At 39.9% G+C, this 21008-nt stretch overlaps 1 protein-coding gene across 2 annotated transcripts in view; it reads left to right on the top strand.

The window, feature by feature from the left end:
• Nucleotides 1-20544, top strand: part of LOC122555340 (uncharacterized) — a 53668-nt gene extending 33124 nt beyond the window's left edge. The window contains exons 7-8 of one of the 2 annotated variants that reach the window (XM_087992533.1): nt 7-131; nt 16516-20544. In XM_087992533.1, coding sequence (XP_087848659.1) covers nt 7-131; nt 16516-16522 — 132 coding nt within the window. In that variant the 3' untranslated portion in view covers nt 16523-20544. The remainder of the gene's footprint in view (nt 1-6; nt 132-16515) is intronic. The other variant, XM_087992534.1, reaches the window with a different exon arrangement.
• Nucleotides 20545-21008: the final 464 nt, after the last annotated feature.

Genomic DNA, 21008 nt, shown 5'->3' with positions numbered 1-21008 from the left:
TTTTAGTTATGTGATAAATCGTTCTTTCGCCAGAAGAATGTCCAAATTCACCTTCGCTGTCATAATGAGAAGCTGTACAGATGTAGACAATGTATGACAGATTCAAAGAAATCAAAGTCATTTCAGGCCAAGTAAGTGCTCTCATTAGTATTTCTCTCCGTTTCCCTGACTACAGTTGCATTATGTCAGATTAAGTCGCAACGAAGTTTATCCACAAAAGGACAGTGCTAGTGTATAATTGTAATACAAAGATGTAACTTGATAAGTTACAAGGTTTTGTAACTAATGTTTTACTAACATGTTAGATACTGTATTTCCTTTTATCTTCCTGTAATAAAGACAACCCCCAAAACATCACCACCTTTATTTGAATAATTGTCAGAGCATTCCAAGTTCTCTGCTTACCAGTGAAATGAAGCTGAATAATTTGCATTAATTCCAGTTAACAAAAAAATTAGAATCATAAAATGCTTGCAGCACAAAAGACCATTTAACTCTATGTACATGCCAGACTCAAATGAGCCTGTTCAACTTCCCTGCCCTTTCTTGAAGACTTGCAAACTTTCTTATTCTTGTGAAATTGCCTTTTAAAAACGACAATGGACTTCTGCCTCCACTACACACTCGGGGACTACACTCCAAATCCGAACTGCTACTGCATAAAACAGTTCTTCCTCATGTCACTATTGGTTCACCCACTAATGAACTTCAATCCCCTAGTACTCGATTTTTCTACTAATGGAGTAATTTGTCAATATCTACTACTTCCAAATGCAGACTAGTTCATATAAGAGTAACAGAAGGGCTTGCAGTGTGCGATAGACAAAGGTAAGTGATGCCACAAACAGTTTGAGCACATTTGTGAATGATGGACAATTAACAAACACCAGGAGGGAAAGAACTTACAAATATACCTGCCCACAGTTGAGGGGAAGCCCAGCACATCAGTGCAAAAAAACAAGGCTGATTTGTTACCATCTTCAGACAGAAGAGGAGAGTAGCTGATCCATCTTGATCTCCTCAAGTCCCCAGAATCAATGATGCTTGTTTCCAGCCACTTCAGTTTATTCTGCATGATATCAAGATATGGCTGAAGGCACCAAATACTATAAATGGTATGGTTCCTCATAAAGCCTTAGTAATAGTGCTTTGGAACTAGTTGCAACCCTAGTCAAGTTGTTCTAGCATAGCTATATGTGGGTATCTAGCTGTCAATGTGGACAATTGCCCAAATAAGTCCTCCCCAAAATATAGGATGAATCCAATCAAGCAAATTATTGCTCAGTCAGCCTTCTCTTTATTATTAGCAGCGATGAAAGAGGTAAGTGATAGTGCAATTGAGCAATACTTCCACAGTAACCTGCTCACTGATCTGTTTGAATTCTCCCAAGCCACTGAATTCATTACCATGTAGACCCAAACATGGATACAATAACTGAATTTCAGAGGTGGGTTGTGAGTGATTGTTCTTGGCATTATGGAACACTAGCAAAATTTAACTCATTGGGAATAAAGGAAATAGTCACTGCTAGCTGGAGTCGAACCTAGCGCAAAGGAAAATGATTATGGTTATTGATGGTCAAATCTTCTCAGTCCAAGGAGATCACTGCTGAAGTTGGTTATGGCTGTTTTCTGGGCCCATTTATCTTCAGCTGTCGAGCCACTTGTGGTAAAGAATCTTGAGGTCCCCAACCATCCAAACATTGATATTTTTCCACCCTTCATATTTCCTCCAAAGTTTGTCAGCATGGAGAGTACTGATACATGTACTGAGCAACACATTGATGGTAATCAGCAGGAGGTTTCCTTGCAGACATCTGTCCTTTATGCTATGGGACCGTGGGGTCTGGAGTCAATGTTGAGCACTGCCTGGGTACGCCTTCCCTCTTGGGATCAATGTGCTGCCACCACTGCTCAGTCTGTTCTACAAGTGGTACTGGACATACTAAGAGATAGAAGGTGAGGATTGCAGATGCTGGTGATCAGAGTTGAGAATGTGGTGCTGGAAAAGCACAGCAGGTCAAGCAGCATCCAAGGAACAGGAGAATTGATGTTTCGGGCATAAACCTTTCATCAGGAATGAGGTTTGTGGGTAGGGGCTGAGAGATAAATGGGAGGGAGGTGGGGTTGGGGGGGGCGGTAGCTGGGAAAGTGATAGGTGGGCGAAGGTCAGGGAGAAGGAGATAGGTCAGAGGGGGCAGTGATGTGCAGGTCTACTGCATCCGTTTTATCCAGTGTGGTCTCCTCTACATCAGGGAGACAGGACGCATTCTTATGGATCGTTTCAGAGAAGATCTCTGGGACTCCCGCACCCACCAACCCCACTGCCCCATGGCTGAACACTTCAACTCCCCCTCTCTCTCCGTCAAGGACATGCAGTTCCTGGGCCGCCTCCACCGGGAAACTGTTACCACCCAACGTCTGGAGGAGGAACACCTCATATTCCGCCTTGGAACCCTGCAGCAACACGGGATAAATGTGAATTTCAACAGCTTCCTCATTTCCCCTCCCCCCACATTAACCCAGTCCCAAGCCTCCAACTTGGCACCACCCTCTAAACCCATCCATCACTGCCCCCTCTGACCCATCATCACCTCCCTCGCCTTTATCCACCTATCGCGTTCCCAGCTACCTTCCCCCAACCCTGCCTCCCTCCCATTTATCTCCCAGCCCCGACCCACAAGCCTCTTTCCTGATGAAGGGCTTATGCCTGAAAGATCCTGCTTCTCGGATGCTGCCTGACCTGTTGTGCTTTTCCACCGTGTCATTCATGTGTGGAATGAGCGTCCTGAGAAGGTGGTGGATATGGATACAATTGCAGCATTTAAGATATTTGGATAAATACATGAATAGGAAAGGTTTGGAGGGATATGGGCCAGAAGCAGGCAAGTGGAAATAGTTTAGTTTGGGATTATGTTCGGCATGGGCTGGTTGGACTGAAGGCTCTGTTTCCATGCTGTATGTCTCTGGGCCAAATTTTGAATTTGTGCCACATCTGCGATTATATGTTAATTGTATGCTAAGAAAACCAATGCTTCTAGTATTAACCCCTAAGGGACGCCACCTAAATAGAGATCATTACTCTCTTCTTCCAGCCACTGGTTGTATCTGTGCTGCCAATTTTTCTTTTATTCTATGGGCTTAGACTTGGTGTCTTTTATATGGCATTTTATCAAAGGTCATTATAAAGTCCATATTTTCTGTATCTGTTACACTACATCTCGCACCCCTTGCTGTTACTTCATCCAATAAAACTCAATAAAGTTAGTTAAAAATCTCACAACACCAGGTTATAGTCCAGCAGGTTTAATTGGAAGCACACTAGCTTTCGGAGTGACGTTCCTTCATCAGGTGATTGTCACAGTCACCTGATGAAGGAGCGTCGCTCTGAAACTAGTGTGCTTCCAATTAAACCTGTTGGACTATAACCTGGTGTTGTGATTTTTAACTTTGTACACCCCAGTCCAACACCGGCATCTGCAAATCATCAATAAAGTTAGTTAACTATGTTTACATGTGCATGGTAATTAGAGCTGTTTTAAGATTTCCATAAACTCGCTGACTCCATTTGAAAAAATAGCAAACATGATTTCACTTCCTGTCGTTTCAACTTTAACATGAATCAAAATGAATTCATGAATTAACAGGGGAATCATACTTTGAATAAGAGGTAAATTTCACTTTAAATAGTCAGTATAACAAAGCTGTGCTTTTTTGTTCATTCATGAAGTGTGGCTGTTACTAGTTAGGCCAGTGTTTATCGCCTGTGAGATAGTGATGTGTTGCCACTTCAAAACACTTCAGTCCAGGCTGGATTCATACACCCATTCTGCTCGTCAAAAATTGGTTTCAGAATTTTAACCTGGCAAAAATGAAGGAATTACTATACTGAAGATGGTAGGTGATCATAAGACCATAAGACATAGGAGTGGAAGTAAAACCATTCGGCCCATCGAATCCACTCTGCCATTCAATCATGGCTGATGGGCATTTCAACTCCACTTACCCGCATTCTCCCCGTAGCCCTTAATTCCTTGTGACATCAAGGATTTATCAATCTCTGCCTTGAAGACATTTAGCCTCCCAGCCTCCACTGCACTCCGTGGCAATGAATTCCACAGGCCCACCACTCTCTGGCTGAAGAAATGTCTCCGCATTTCTGTTCTGAATTTACCCCCTCTAATTCTAAGGCTGAGTCCACGGGTCCTAGTCTCCTCACCTAACGGAAACAATTTCCTACCGTCCACCTTTCCAAGCCATGTATTATTTTGTAAGTTTCTATTACATCTCCCCCTAATCTTCTAAACTCCAATGAATACAATCCCAGGATCCTCAGCCGTTCCTCATATGTTAGACCTACCATTCCAGGGATCATCTGTGTGAATCTCTGCTGGACACGCTCCAGTGCCAGTATGCCCTTCCTGATGTGTGGGGACCAAAACTGGACACAGTACTCCAAATGGGGCCTAACCAGAGCTTTATAAAGTCTCAGTAGTGCTTTTATATTCCAACCCTCTTGAGATGAGATAAACGACAACATTGCATTCGCTTTCTTAATCACGGACTCAACCTGCATGTTTACCTTTAGAGAATCCTCGATTAGCACTCCCAGATCCCTTTGTACTTTGGCTTTATGAATTTTCTCACCGTTTAGAAAGTAGTCCATGCTTATATTCTTTTTTCCAAAGTGCAAGACCTCGCATTTGCTCACATTGAATTCCATCAGCCATTTCCTGGACCACTTTCCCAAACTGTCTAGATCCTTCTGCAGCCTCCCCACTTCCTCAGTACTACCTGCCTGTCCACCTAACTTCGTATCATCGGCAAACTTCGTTAGAATGCCCTCAGTCCCTTCATCCAGATCATTAATATATAATGTGAACAGCTGCGGCCCCAACACTGAACCCTGCGGGACACAGCTTGTCACCGGCTGCTATTCCAAAAAAGAACCTTTTATTCCAACTCTCTGCCTTCTGTCAGACAGCCAATCCTCAATCCATACCAGTAGCTCACCTCGAACACCATGGGCCCTCACCTTACTCAGCAGCCTCTCGTGTGGCACGTTATCAAAGGCCTTTTGGAAGTTTAGATAGACCACATCCACTGGGTTTCCCTGGTCTAACCTACTTGTTAGATCGGAAGGAACTTGCAGGCTATGGCATTCCAAATATCTGCTGTCCTTGTCCTTCTGTATGATCGAAGTCTTGGTTTAGAAGATGTTTTTGAGAAAGTTGTGTTGAGTTTTAGCAGTGCATCTTACAGATGACACACTGTCACTGTACGTTGCTGATGGAGGAAGTGAATGTTGAAGGTGCTGTAAGGAGTGCCAGTCAAGCAGAATGGAGTTGAGTTGCTTGAGTGTTGTTGGACCTGCAATCATCCAGGTATATTCCATCACATTCGTAACTTGTGCATTGTAGGTGGTAGACAGATGGGGATCTGGAGGGGAGTTACATCTTATCCAACCCATCAGTATTCTCATCACTTCTCACAGAAATGTAGCCCTTGTGTAACTACACAGTTCTACAATACACTGTTCTTTATTCAGACAGTAGGTCAAGAGTCCACCCAACAATGGTTTTACCTTATGAGTTTTGTGATTATGATTATATTCAGTAAGGCACATTCTCCGATTCCTGTCTGGTCACAACAATCCTGTCTGGTCACAACAATCCTATCTGTGTGGCTTTCCAGAGTTGTTTTTCAACGTATACCTTTTCAAGTAGCTCATGGTTTGGCCACCTTTGGGGAAAATATCCAGCTCGCACTGTAGATCCAAGAGTTGTTTTTCCCCTTTCTGCATAGCTGGAATGCTGACAGCTTCCTCAGAGTGACTTCTTTCTGATAGTTGACTTCTCACTATCCAGCTCCTCTGTTTGTACCATTCTTTGGCTACAGCTTTCCATTGTGTTTTCCACCACATGGCTTCTTTGTTAATTTTCTTCCTGCTGATTATGTTTACAGCTTGCCAGAATAAATGGATAAAAAGTGTTTCTTATTCAAGAAAACTATAATTGATTCCTTTGCAATGGATTCAAACTCTTAACTTTTTTTAAACATAGAGTTAAGAAATTATACGTTTTTCTTACCTGTGCTTCCAAGTCCAAATGTGTCGTGGCAGTGTGTTAAGTGCAGTAATGTGTAAATCATAGCTGCACCTTTTGTTTCCAAAAAAGAGTGTTAATTCTCAAGTTGTAATAAAAACTCAGGCTGTATTCTCTGATGGCCAGAGAATCATCATTCTAGTGTAGATGTGAGTTATACATGGTGACTCTGCATTATCCTAATCTTAGATGCCAAAGAAATTGACTGGGAAGTTGTTCTGCTGGGCAAATCCTCTACACTTGGCACCCTCAAAACAAAAATTAAATCTGAGAATTAAGAGGGTTTTAATTAAACAATATACATATTCTGACTCCTAAATAACTATTCAACCGACCCCATACATAGCTCGTAAACCCCCAAACTACACATTACCCTGACCTTTGACACCCTGCTTCTCTTCCTCCATTCCATCAGCCTGCTTCTATCTGTTCTGCCCCATCCCCTCAGATATTTATACAATCATCTACAGTTACATATTCTTTCTTTCTATTTGTCTTTTCTGATGCCAAACACAATCTTGTCCTCCTCACTTGATTCACAATTGCATCCACATCCAACACAAAACTTTGTGTAAGTACAACTGGATTCTGCACTGGAGTTTGAAAAGTAGAAATTTGTTGAAATATTATTGAGTGGTTTTCAGTGATTTCGGACATATACTTGCTGATTTCACCTTTACTGCTATAATGAACCAAATGTACAACATGCTTATGTTTTGTAAAGATCTGTTGATGATTATTGCAAAATATTTCAGGAAAATTAACACTTGGTCTACATTTAAGAGTGTGGTTACCTAATCCATTGTCTACGCAACTTCTGCTTAGTGTTTGAAGTTGGTTAGTGTAGTTTTGTTTTGATGGCTGGTTTGTGATGCAAATTGATCTCAACAGAGTGGATTCAATTCCCGCACTGGCTGTTACTATGACTCCCCTCACCACCTGAGGTGTGGTGATCCTAAGGTTAAACTACTACTAGTTGTCTCTCTCTAATGTTAGCTGAAAATGTGTTGCTGGAAAAGCGCAGCAGGTCAGGCAGCATCCAAGGAGCAGGAGAATCGACGTTTCGGGCATGAGCCCTTCTTCAGGAATGAGGAGAATGTGCCAAGCAGGCTAAGATAAAAGGTAGGGAGGAGGGACTTGGGGGAGGGGTGTTGGAAATGTGATAGGTGGAAGGAGGTTAAGGTGAGGGTGATAGGCTGGAGTGGGGGTTGGGGCGGACTTTACCAACACCTTCCACCCCGACCTCAAATTTACCTGGACCGTCTCGGACTCCTCCCTCCCCTTCCTAGACCTCTCCATTTCTATCTCGGGCAACCGAATCAACACGGACATTTACTATAAACCAACCGACTCCCCACTACCTAGACTACACCTCCTCCCACCCTGCCCCCTGTAAAAATGCCATCCCATATTCCCAATTCCTTCGTCTCCGCCGCATCTGCTCCCAGGAGGACCAGTTCCAATACCGAACAACCCAGCCTTCTTCAAAGACCGCAATTTCCCCCCAGACATTATCGACGATGCTCTCCACCGCATCTCCTCCACTTCCCGCTCCTCTGCCCTTGAGCCCCGCCCCGCCCCTCCAATCGCTACCAGGACAGAACCCCACTGGTCCTCACCTACTACCCCACCAACTTCCATATACAGCGTATCATCTGACGTCATTTCCGCCCCCTCCAAACGGACCCCACCACCAGGGATATATTTCCCTCCCCTCCCCTATCAGCGTTCCGAAAAGACCACTCCCTCCGTGACTCCCTTGTCAGGTCCACACCCCCCACCAACCCAACCTCCACTCCTGGCACCTTCCCCTGCAACTGCAAGAAATGCAAAACTTGCGCCCACACCTCCCCCTTACTTCCCTGCAAGGCCCCAAGGGATCCTTCCATATCCGCCACAAATTCACCTGCACCTCCACACACATCATTTACTGCATCCGCTGCACCCTCTATATTGGGGAGACAGGCTGCCTATTTGTGGAACGTTTCAGAGAACACCTGGAGAATTTGCAAGTAATATTTGATTCAGAACAAATAGCACTTGCTGAGTTGCTATGAGACAAAAACACAAATTTGAATTCTGACAATCAGTTTAAATTATACCCCGAAAATACCAAATTCTAATCAAGTTTGAATTGAGAATATTGGCAATCTTAAAAGCCAGTGACACCGATGCTTTGGGGATATAAGACTGGGGAAATTTGAACAGTTAAGAGAAGGACTAACAAGCCCAGCATGTAAACAGACTGCCTGAAAAATACCTCTGTTAAAAAGGTACCTTCTTGAACAGTAACCTGTGACACAGAAACTCCTAAGAAGAAGAAAAGAAGACACAAGAAAATCAGACTAGAAGAAAGAAAGCTGCCTAGTTTTGAGATAGGAAGTGTGGTTTTGTAAATCTTAATTGGGAGTTTTATCGGACTAGTATTATAGAAGGGAAGGTAAAAGATAGGTTAGAGGAAGAAATTGTAAATAGTGGTTAGTTACTTATTCTCTCTTATACTTTAAGACATAAAGTTGTTAATTTTTACTTTAAATAGTTCTTGGCCACTCGAATGTGTATAGATTACTGCGTGGGTAAATCTTTTCTGTGTTGCTGGTTTTAAATTTAGCAGCAGGGTTTACCCCATGTCATAACAGTTTGGGGGCTCGGGTCAGTGATTTGAACTGGTTTAGACAGATTTGAATAGATTTTGGGGTACAAAGAGTCCCAGCAGTTTTACACACTATCAGGTTAGTGTCCTAGATCTCTAAATAAAGTGTGGATGAGACAATTTGTTTAATTTCGATAACTTGATTGATTAAATTGAGAGAGAGAAATGGCTCTTAAAATTGCTAAAGAGGTTCTGGGATTTGAAGATGATTCTCAAATTTGCCAAGAAAGTTTAGAAAGAAAGAAAAAGACCATACTTTTAGAATTAGCAAAGAAGTTACATTTGGGTTTAACCAAGGACAAAAGTAAAGCTGAAATTGTAAGGGAATTACTCAAACACTTAGGTGTGTCAGAGAAACGGAGGTGCAGTAGAGGTAGAAAAACTTAAATTGCAATTGAGGAAAATGGAGTTAGAAGATAAACAAAGGGAGAGAGAGAGAAAAAAGAGAGAAGGTTCTTGACAGAGCAAAGAGAAAGAGAATTTGAGCTTGAGTTGCAACTTAGCAAAATCAAGTTAACATGATGGAGATTAAAAGAGAAGGTAGTGATATATATAAATCAAAACTGCCACATATTGATGAGAAAGATGTTGAAGCTTGCTTTATTTCATTTGAAAAATTGGCTAGGCAGATGGAGTGGTCCGAAGATTTATGGATAATGCTAGTTCAGACCAAACTGGTAGGTAGAGCTAGTGAGGTATTTGCGGCACTGTCAGATGAGGTGTCAAGGGATTATTAAGAGGTTAAACAGACAATTTTAAGTGCTTATTGGTACCAGAAGCGCATAGACAGCAGTTCAGAAACACAGAGGAATCAGGTCAGACTTATGTTGAGTTTGTGTGGGAAAAGATTTGCTAATCCACGATAGGCCCACAAAAGCAATATTGGCCCAACTATACCAAAACACCCAGAATTCCCGAGCAGCTCACAGCTGAATCAGACAGCGCACATATAAGGCAATACTCTTTAAGTTCCCATGGACATGACAGAGCACCACAGATATCTCAAAGTCCTAAGGGCAGTTTCACAATCCAGCAATACCCAAGCCACACAGAGCAGGACAGACAGACAGGACAATGGAAGCACCTCACCACTTCAGAAGAGACCTACCTGTGAAGATGAATGGAACCATGATACTGTCAGGATGTTGCATTGTGTGAAGGAACAGGACACTCCTCCGATAAACTGTTTTCCAATTAGCATCTTTGCAACTAAATTACTCCATTTCCAGAAACATTGTAGTTTCCCATTTCTTAATCAGTGTCATTGTGCAGCATTATTATAAAACTGGTCTCATCCTTAGCTGTGGGAGGAGAAATCTGATCTACCTGTGCAGACTGTCAGTTCTGTGTCAGCCTAGTCAATTTCTCTTCCAGTGATGTGTTTTGTGATCTCTAACCTATTGGGCAAATTTCTCTGGTAGTTCGAAAGAAATAAACATAGTCATTTTGATGGATGGGTCCATAACTACAAATTGAGGGGTGATAAATTTAAGACAGATGTCAGAGGCAAGTTCTTTACGCAGAGAGTGGTAAGGGTGTGGAATGCCCTACCTGCTAATGTAGTCAACTCAGCCACATTAGGGAGATTTAAACAATCCTTAGATAAGCACATGGATGACTTTGGGATAGTGTAGGGGGACGAGCTGAGAATAGTTCACAGGTAGGCACAACATCGAGGGCCGAAGGTCCTGTTCTGAGCTGTATTGTTCTATTTTCTATGCTTTGAAAAGACATAAAACATTTGAGGCTCTGGAGCGGTTTTAAAAACTCACTTCCAGAGATGCTAAGAATTCACGTGGAGGAACAGAAAGTTCAGGAAATGAGAAGGACAGTAGAATTAGCAGATGAGTACATGTTGGTGCATAAGACAAACCTCTGGCTAGAATTTCTTCCTGAGAAGGGGAGATCCTACGCTACAAAACCATTGGTAGAGAGCACTGGTAAGAAGTTAGCACATGATTTAAAAAAAAGCCCAGGAGGTGAAAGGCCTCAGATGAAAGTTGCCACCCAGATTGACAGGGTTGTTAAGAAGGCATACAGTGTTTTGGCCTTTATTAATAGAGGGATTGAGTTCCGGAACCAGGAGGTTATGCTGCAGCTGTACAAAGCTCTGGTACGGGCACACTTGGAGTATTGTATACAGGTCTGGTCACCGCATTATAAGAAGGATGTTGAGCTTTGGAAAGGGTGCAGAGGAGATGTACTAAGATGTTGCCTGGTATGGAAGGAATGTCTTGCGAGGAAAGGCTGAGGGCCTTGAGGCTGTTCTCGTTAGAGAGAAGAAGGTTGAGAGGTGACTTAATAGAGACAAACAAGATAATCAGAGGGTTAGATAAGGTGGACTGGGAGAGCCTTTTTCCAAGTACGGTAACAGCAAACACGAGGGGACACAACTTTAAAGTGAGGGGAGATAGGTATAAGACATATGTCAGAGGTAGTTTCTTTACTCAAAGTAGTAAGGGTACGGAATGCTTTGCCTGTAACGGTAGTAGACTTGCCAAGTTTAAGTGCATTTAAGTCATCATTGGACAGGCATATGGACATACGTTGAATAGTATGATTAGTATGACAGTGTGGCGCAACATCGAGGGCTGTTATGTTCTATGTATTTTCACTGTAATGGAATAGGACACGGAAAATTATAGTGCCGCTTGTTTCAGAAGGTGGGACACGTAAAGACTCTGTGCGTCGTTAAAGAAAGGCACTGTGGGAAAAGATGTGGTGAAAGAAGCTAAGCCAGTGACATTACTGAAGGTAGTAAAGGAGATCCCAAGAAGAGCCAAGGAGCTGCAGGAGAGTGCACGGCCTAGGGAGGGGCTGGGTATGGAGTTAGTACCTGATCTCTACAAAGCACTCGCCTCTGTAAGTAAAGTTTATTCAGAACGAACAGGGGAGAAGGATAAGAAGTTATAATTTTGAGAGGTACAGGATCTAACCAGTCACTGATAGTAAGGGATGAGCAAATACGCACCCTGTCTGATCTGTTACCTGAGAGTTTGTGGGATAACTGGACAGAAATTTAGCGTTCCCCTCCAAGATCAGGTTGGAGTGCCAGCTTAAGACTGAGGAAGTTACAGTTGAAGTGATTGACGGTGTGTCAGTTCCAGGAATATGGTTTCTTGGGAATGACCTGGCAGGTTCCAAGGTGGGAGTGACACCCCTTGTTATGGAGAAGCCCAAGGAAGACCAAGAAACTGAGGAGTTAAAACAGAAATATCCTAGTATTTTCCCATACTGTGAGATAACCAGATTCCATTATCATAAGTCACAGCACAAAGTGAAGAGAAGATGAAAGAATTGAGGTTCAGTTTGCGGATGCCCTGTTTGACGTAATGCTGCAGGAAAAACTTGCACAGGCAAGGGTCACAAGAGAGGATGTGGTTAACTTGCTGTAGGCATCATATGTGGCAAATGGTCTGTAGGCCTCAGGTGGTAATAAAACCAGCATCCCCATGCCTGCGTGGGTTTCCTCGGGCACTCTGGTTTCCTCCCACAGTCCAAAGATGTGCAGGTCAGGTGAATTGGCCATGCTAAATTGCCCATAGTGTTAGGTGCATTAGTCAGAGGGAAATGGGTCTGGGAGGGCTACTATTCGGAGGTTCGGTGTGGACTAGTTGGTCCGAAGGGCCTGTTTCAACACTGTAGGGGATCTAATGTTATCTGATCTACTATAATATAATCGTTGTTGCCAATTCCTGCATTTGAAGAACCTTTCACGGAGATTATAATTGATTGTGCACGTTCCCCTTCCGAGAACGAAAAGTGAGAACCAGTGCTTGTTAACCATAATGGATGTGTCTACCAGATTTCCGGAGGCAATTCCATTACGGAGTATCAAGACACAAAGCCTAGTAGAGGAGTTGGTAGCTTTCTTCACACAGTATGGGCTACCCAGAGAGATTCAGTTGGACCAAGGGTCAAATTTTACTGCTAGGCTGTTTAAGGAGGTTATGGATAGTTCAGGTATTTAATTCAGCACTTTAATTCCAGTGCATATCATCCTGAATCCCAGGGAGCTTCAGAAAGGTGGCATCAGACCTTGAGTACCATGTTGAGAGCATACTGACAGGATTACCCAAATGATTTGGATAAAGGTATCCCATTCGTATTGTTTGCCATTAGAGATGCCCCAAATGAATCTACGCAGTTCGCTCCCTTTGAGTTAATATTCGGGTCATGAAGTGAAAGGCCCTTTGAAATTAATTAAAGAAAAATTGACAGCTCCAAAGTCGGAGATCTCACACTTCAATTATTTATCAGAGATGAGGGCGAGATTAAGTCGCGTAGGTGAGTTAGCTAAACAGCACCTAAAGAGGGCACTGTGTAGAATGAAGAAGGGCTTATGCCCGAAATGTCGATTCTCCTGTTCCTTTGATGCTGCCTGACCTGCGCTTTTCCAGCAACGCATTTTTAAGCTCTGATCTCCAGCATCTGCAGTCCTCACTTTCTCCACTGTATAGAATGAAGCAGGTGGCATATAAAAGCTGAGGCTTGGACATTTTCCCAAGGGGATATCGTGTTGGTACTGTTACTAATGATAAGAGATCCCTTCAAAACCAGGTTTAGTGATCCCTATCAAATTTGAGGAAAAGTTGAGTCGGGTGAACTATTTAGTAAAGATGCCAGATAGGAAAAAATTATTGAGAATGATGTGAACATGGTGAAACGGTATTATACTAGAGAGAAAGAACTGGAGAAACAAGTGTTAGTGACTGCCTCGCAGGGTGAGGAATCCAATCCAGGTATTATTTGAGGTGCCTCAAAATAGATTAAAAAATGAAGTCACCCTTGAGGGATGGGATAAATTAATAAGCTATTTGTCTCAGGAGCATAGAACAGAGTTGAAAGGTTGGTTACTACAGTACAAGACATATGTAAGAATCAGATGGGGAGGACAAATACTATTGCACAGGAAGTAGACGTAGGGCATACTGCTCCGATAAAACATCGCCCCCATCGGCTTAATCCTTTCAAAGCCAGACAGGTCCAGATAGAGGTGGAGGCTGTGCTCGATGAGAACCTCATCAAACCAAGCCAGAATGAGTGGAGTTCACCAATCATCTTTGTTCCCAAACCGGACAGGACTCGATGATTCTGCGAGGATTATTGGAAGGTTAACACCGTTACACAATCTGACTCTTATCCAATTGCTAGATTTTGTATTCTGTAAGTTACATCACCAAGGTGGACTTAATGTTTGGTTACTGGCAGGCACCTTTATCAGAATTGGTGAAAGACATTTCTGTGTTTGTAACCCAAAATGGGCTATATCAGTTGGAAATGATACCCTTTGGAATGAAGAACATGCCTGCCACATTCCAAAGACTCATGAACAGAGTTGTGACTGGGTTAACAAACTGCAGTCTATTTGGGCAATGTAGTGATATTTAGTAAGTCCTGGAAAGATCACATGGTACAGTTAAAAGAGCTCTTTGAACGACTGCAAGACGCAAAGCTGGTGATAAACCTAAAACGGAATTCACGAAAGCAGAGGTGACGTTCTTGGGACATAACATCGGTCATGGAAGGTTGACCCCACGGAACGCAAAGACAAAGGCCATTGAGGAATTTCCAGGACCAACCTTGAAGAAAGAGGTGCTTCAATTCTTAGGACTCAGCGGATTCTATCGGAGGTCTGTCCCAAACTTGAGCAGTGCAGTGGCACCATTAACTGATTTGCTGAAGAACACCACAGTGGACAGAACCATGCCAGGAGGCATTAGACCATTTGAAATTGATATTAACCACCAAACCAGTTTTAACTACACCAATCTTTTCAAAACCTTTTAAAGTCACCATCGGCGCTAGTGACATTGGAGTTGGAGCTGTAGTGCAACAGGAAGTTGAGGATAGGTGAATTGCTAGTTGGCTACTTTTCAAAGAAGGTCCACCAGAGTAAATACTCCACAAATGAAAAGGAACTATTGAGTTTGGTACTGGCTTTACTGATTTTAATGTGTATGTCACGAACAATGTGTCTGAGGCAGTTGTGTACACTGACCACAATCCACTTACATTCTTAGAACATTTTAAAGATACGAACATGCGACTATTTCGTTAGGAGTCTTATGTTACAGGCTTTAATTTAAAAATCATACATGTTGCAGGTCAGAAGAATGTAATCGCAGATGTGTTATAGCAGATTTAACTCTGTTTAGATGAGATTTGTTATATATGGAATATATTATATATAGGTATATGGAAAGAAGTTAAGGTGAACTTATATGAAACTTATCTGTATGTTAGGGTAATGTGTTGAAAAGTTTGATGAAAAAAGAAGCCATCTTTTCATTGATATTTCATTTTTTTCTTAAGGGGGGAGGTGTTATGAAGGTGTAGAAATATCCTATACCTTCAAGAGAGTGAAGGACTTGCAAGTACACAGAGTGCTGGAGACTTTACACAGTGACATTTGATTCAGAACAAACAGCATTCACTGAGTTGTTATAAGACAAAAACACAAATTCGAATGCAGCCAATCAGTTTAACTTATATTAAACTCCAATCCAATTTGAATTGTGTATATTTACAATCTTAAAACCCAATGACACAGTCCGATGCTTTAGAGGTATAAGACTGGGGAAACTTAAACATAGAGTCATAGAGATGTATAGTTGAGAGGAGAACTGACAAGCCCAGCATATAAACAGACTGCCTGAAAAATAGCTCTCTTTAAAAAGGTCAGTAACCTGTGATGCAGAAATTCCTAAGAAAAAAAGACGACACAGGAAGATCCAAATAGAAGAAAGAAAGCTGCCTAGTTTTGAGATAAGGGTGGTTTTGTAAATCTTAATTGGGAGTTTTATCGGACTAGTATTATAGAAGGGAAGGTACAAGATAGGTTAGAGGAAATTGTAAATAGTGATTAGTTAATTATTCCCTGTTATATTTAAGAAATAAAGTTGTTAATTTTTACTTTACATACTTCTTGGCCACTCGAATCTTTACAGATTCTTGCATGGGATAAATCTTTGCTGTGTTTTAAATTTAGGAGCGTTTACCCCATGTCCTAACACACTCCTGAGAGAGCAGCTCTATGGTCTGGTAAGACTATGGTGACTCAACTTTTATTTAGTGAGCAAAATATGACTTCTCACTATCAACTAGGTTACCTGGTTATATGAGACTGATGTTCCTCTACTTTGAAAGTTAGAAAATGTGAAGATGTATCATTGGATTATTTCATCCTGTTACCAAGAAACTAATTGCTGATATCATGATTAACTGGTGATGAAGAATTGTGTTTTCATGTTAAATAAATTGCTCCATTTACGTTATGACTGGAAAAGTGCCAATGAAACTTTGTATTTCCAAGTATCACTGGTAGATGGTGCTATCATTTCAAAAATTCATTGTGCCCTCAACTAATTTCCTCCAAATTAAATGATTTAAGCACTGTGGAAATCTGAAATCTTGTTTTCCAAGGATATTTTTAAAAGTGTTTCATGAAAGGAGTTTGTTTCAGTTAAAATTGATTAGCATCTAGCAGTAAGGAAGAAAATAATTTTAATACATTAGAATAATGGGCTAATACGTTTTCTGTCAATCAGTGCTTTGATAATTTACAATGAGTGCAGTGAAAGGTTTGCAGTATTTATTAGAAGTTGAATAAGCATGGAATTGTGATCATATAAAACTATTTTCCAGGTGTAAGTTGAACAAACAAAATCGTGCACTGATTAAACTGAAATCAAATATGTGGATAGTCTATTACAAACTGCAATGTACTAAGTGTAATTTGTTTTTTATTTCTTCCAGGCGCTGAGAATTATTGGACCACTGAATGAGGACGAAATGGTGAAATTTGAGAGATAGAGACTGCTGCATTTGGATGTACTCAATTGAGTTCATTCCAAAATTTGAGAAAACAGGAATTATGAGAGGATGGGCTAAAATTCTTATGTACTCTGGTGCTTACATTTCCATCTGTTGAATCTCTTATCAACTTAATCATTTCTCAATGAGGAAAACTTTGTGAAGCTAAGTACACCCATCCCTAGAAAAATTCAAGCCATTTTAAAATTATGTACCCAACTCTTTTTTTAAAAAAAAAGTGGTATCTTTTGAAATTAGCATTACCGATTTTTGTCCCAAAATAGAAGTCTCATTTGATTGACGAATACCTTGACTGCAAACACTGTAACTAGACTGCAGGGTAAAAATAATCTGGGATGAATAAAAACTGTGCCTTTGAAATGAATTGTGTACAATATAAAGATATGGTGGTTACTAAAGCCCCTCAGTGGGCATAAAACAAAAGCATAAATGATACCTATGCACTGGAGCTTGGAAACTTGTAACTTGATAGTTAGAAATTTTATTTGGTGTTCATCTGTGGTTACAGTCATGTACTTGCTGATGTGACCATTACTGCTATTATGAAGCAATTGTGCAAAACACTGTAATGTTTTGTAGATAACTGGAGATGATTACTGTTGTAAATATTACAGAAAAATGTATGTTCAGTCTATATTTAAAAGAACGTGGTTACCCAATCAACTGTCAACACTTAGTTCCTTACTAGTGAACAATCTTATTGCATTCATGCTATAAATTTATATTTATGAATCTAAATGTATAACTGTAGTTTTCACTACTTGAATATTTTTAAGACATGTTCTTAAATGTATGTGAAACTGTAGCATGTTTTATCTCAAATAGAAGTGTACCAACTATTTTTAAGAAGCAGACTTTTTGAATTTTTGCAAAAGGGTGCTTACTGTTTTAAGCCTTGAAGAGACATTTTAAACAGAAAAGGCCAGTTCATGTTTCAGGAAGTTTTTTTGTCCAATCTAGCCAGTCTAATGATATTCTAATTTAAGTATTTTGAAAGTATGTTACCAGCACTCTGCATCTATGCACATGTGTGCACACTCCCACCCACTTTCTCATCCACTCAGGTTTTATTCAGTTGGATGGGTTTTAGAGAGAAACAACATGCAAGATAAAATTTTTGTTTTACTTACTAAATTTTCAGTTTCTTGCAATTTTTAATATTTTAATTGTTTAATAATCATTGCTTGTCTGAAAAGACTGGAACAATTCTCTCATCTCAGTGTCCTCTTAACTTTAAAATGAGCTAGGAAACTTGAGCCATTTTTACTGTGGAATTCTAAGTAAAGTCTTGTACCATATAATAATTAGATGCTGAAAATTCTCAGCAGATCAGGAAACCTCTTTTGAGAGAAACAGAATTGACATTTCAGCTCTTGAACTCTGATGTCATTATGACATTAAATGCCAACTGTTTCTACAGATGCTGGCTGACTTGCTGAGCCTTTTCAAGTATTTTTGTTTTTATTTTATATTTCCACTTCCTGCAGTATTTTGCATTTGTACTAAAGTCATTACACCATTGCTGTCTAATGGTCTAGTTTCCGATTAGTTATATTCTTTTGAACCATTCACTGTGTGAATTGGTCAAGTTTCAAATTGGACCCCCTCAAGTCTCAATCTGTTTTCCTTTATTTATGCAACGTGCAGTTTTATGAACGTGGAAGTGACAAGTCTTGTATCAATTGAAATTGTATTAACAGTCTGTTTAAAAATTGCCACTGTTAAGTTATATCAAAATTATTTTATGTCCCTATAATTCGCTTATAATGAAATAAGTGTTACTTTGGCAAGCTTTTAGTAACTGTGTAGACTGTTCAAGAGGATATGATGGTTTTTAAGTTTTAAATCTAATTTGCCAATTAATTAAACAGAAGAAAATTTTGTGGCAGGAGTTAGTATATTCAAACCCGACTGATGTGTAATTTGTTGATTATAATTTTGTTTAATGATGATTTAGGCTAAATTTTATTTGAAGGGAAAGATACCCGAATACATAAAGCACAATTGCTGAACAATTTGACATGCTTTTTAACATGATAATCCTCCAGTTTATCATGTTTTTTTTTCTCCTTTAGTCTCAGGTTCAGTATATTCTGTTACAGGGCTTTATATACTAAAAAAAAACTGCTTAAACTTAAGCCACAATTTATATTATAAATGTTCTTCATGTAACTAGTGTGGTTCATTTTGCACACTACTTGCTTTTTACAGATTTTTTCCAGAAGTAATGAGTTCATTATTCTCATATGTAGAGATATGCAACTATATTTCCTTAGGGGAAAAATGCCCTCCCTTGAACTGTTAAATATTTACTGTTGGAGATTGAATTTGGTTCCCATTCCAAATATTTTAAACTTTCTAGGAATGTAAATTTTGTATCAACATTAGCACCTAAAATTTTGTACATAAGGAGTTTTACAGAGTTGAGGTTTTTAGAATATAGATTTGAAAACCCCAATGAAAGATGAATGAGATGGTTTTTATTTTACTATTTTGTAATTTAACTTCTGGCAGGTAGAATCAAAATAGATTTTTAAGTAATGAAACCTTTCGATCTAATAAGGTACTTGTTACTATGTATGTTTCACAGATTTATGTATGTGATTTTCACCATTTTTAATAAAGGTATATATAACGCTGTATGTGCCTGTTGCGCGCACTCTTGAAAATGCTGTAAGCTGCTTTTCATTAAAACATGTAGGAATTTATTTTTCCCTCCACTACATCTCTGATATACTCGAGCAATTATATAATAGCTGTAATAAGATTAAAACATGATGTAAATTTTATAGTTTTGTTTTACATTTGCTCCATAGAATAAAGCACATTGTAAATACAACCATAATGTGAAGATATCCACAAAAATAAAGTAAGATTTAATATCTGCATGATTTCTGTGGCTACAGTTTTAGTGAAGTGAAAGTTGCCATATTTTAACAATATATTTTGACTTATTTGTAAACTTAAGTTTCAGGATAGAAGATGATCCTTGTTTAGTTGTTCACTTTGCTCCTTTCATGTCGCATGTACAGAGCCAATAAACATTTTCCTGAAGTAATCTGTCTCTGGTTCTAGTCCAGCTGTAAGTTGAGTCTCAGCGACCACCCTCTACCTTGTGTTCATTTCTCAAACTCAAACGACTGACATCCAAATTAATACAAATGTTAATTAAGGTACTGCACTGAAAAATCCAGTACTATTGGATCCTTTGCCCTTTCTGATTTTGTATGTTTATTGCAGCTAGATTATAGTCCAACAGGTTTATTTGGAAACACTAGCTTTTGAGGCACTGCCTCTTCAGGTGGTTGTGGAACATGACCATATGACACAATTTATAGCAAAAGGGTTACAGTGTCATAGTGTCATTAAATATATTAAAAGTTGTTTAATATATCATTACAACTCTATGACACTGTAACCCTTTTGCTATAAATTGTGTCGTATGGTCATGTTCTACAACCACCTGATGAAGAGGCAGCGCCTCGAAAGCTAGTGCTTCCTGGATAAATAAACCTGTTGGGCTATAATTTGGTGTGTGATTTTTAACTTTGTCCACCCCAGTCCAACACTGCAGCTGGGTCATTGTTGGCATGAGATCTTACAATAGAAATTGCCCACTGGATAAATAGCTAAGTACGTTTTTGTGGCACCACAGCCATTGTTTAATTCTTATCTGCATACAACTTTCTGAATACTTTATTTCTATAACTTATTACATAAGCTTTAATCAGTTGCTGCAAAAATTATAAGGTAGGCTATGCATGTACCATGAACGTTTTTGTTTAATATCCAAACACAAAAGGTTATCATATTTCCTTTATACATAAATGTTAAGCAATGAGTTGAATGCTAACAGCACTATTAAAATATGATTTGTGAACTTTTCAATGTGATAAATTTGCTGCTTTATTATTCAATTAAAGAAAAGCTTGTTTGTAACTCCTAAACGAGGTTTTGAGTAGCTTTGTGTCATATTGTGAGTAATATTTCATGAGTATTGCTTGCAAGGCCTGTAAATAGTTGTATTTGTGGATGTTTACAACCAAAAAAGTGTATTATATTTAGAGTCATAGAGATGTACTGGATGGAAACAGACCTTTGGTCCAACGTGTCCATGCCGACCAGATATCCCAATCCAATCTAATCTAATCCCACCTGCCAGCAACCAGCCCATATCCCTCCTAACCATATTCATATACCCATCCAGGTGTCTTAAATGTCGCAATTGTACTAGTCTCCACCACTTCCTCTGGCATACATGTGTGAAAAAGTAGCCCCTGAGGTCTCTCATCTTTCCCCTGTCACCCTAAACCTATGCCCTGTGTTTGCAATGCATGCTGAACTTAGTTTCCATTTTATCAGTGTTTATTTTTGACAACCTTGCAATATGTGACAATTATGCAATTTAAAAATCA

The sequence above is a fragment of the Chiloscyllium plagiosum genome, unplaced genomic scaffold (genome assembly GCF_037043375.1).
Source record: "Chiloscyllium plagiosum isolate Xiang-an unplaced genomic scaffold, Cpla_swu_hap1 HiC_scaffold_12, whole genome shotgun sequence".
Classification (NCBI taxonomy): domain Eukaryota; kingdom Metazoa; phylum Chordata; class Chondrichthyes; order Orectolobiformes; family Hemiscylliidae; genus Chiloscyllium; species Chiloscyllium plagiosum.
The sequence above is the reverse complement of the archived record's forward strand: the minus strand, read 5'-3'. Positions and strand labels throughout refer to the sequence as shown.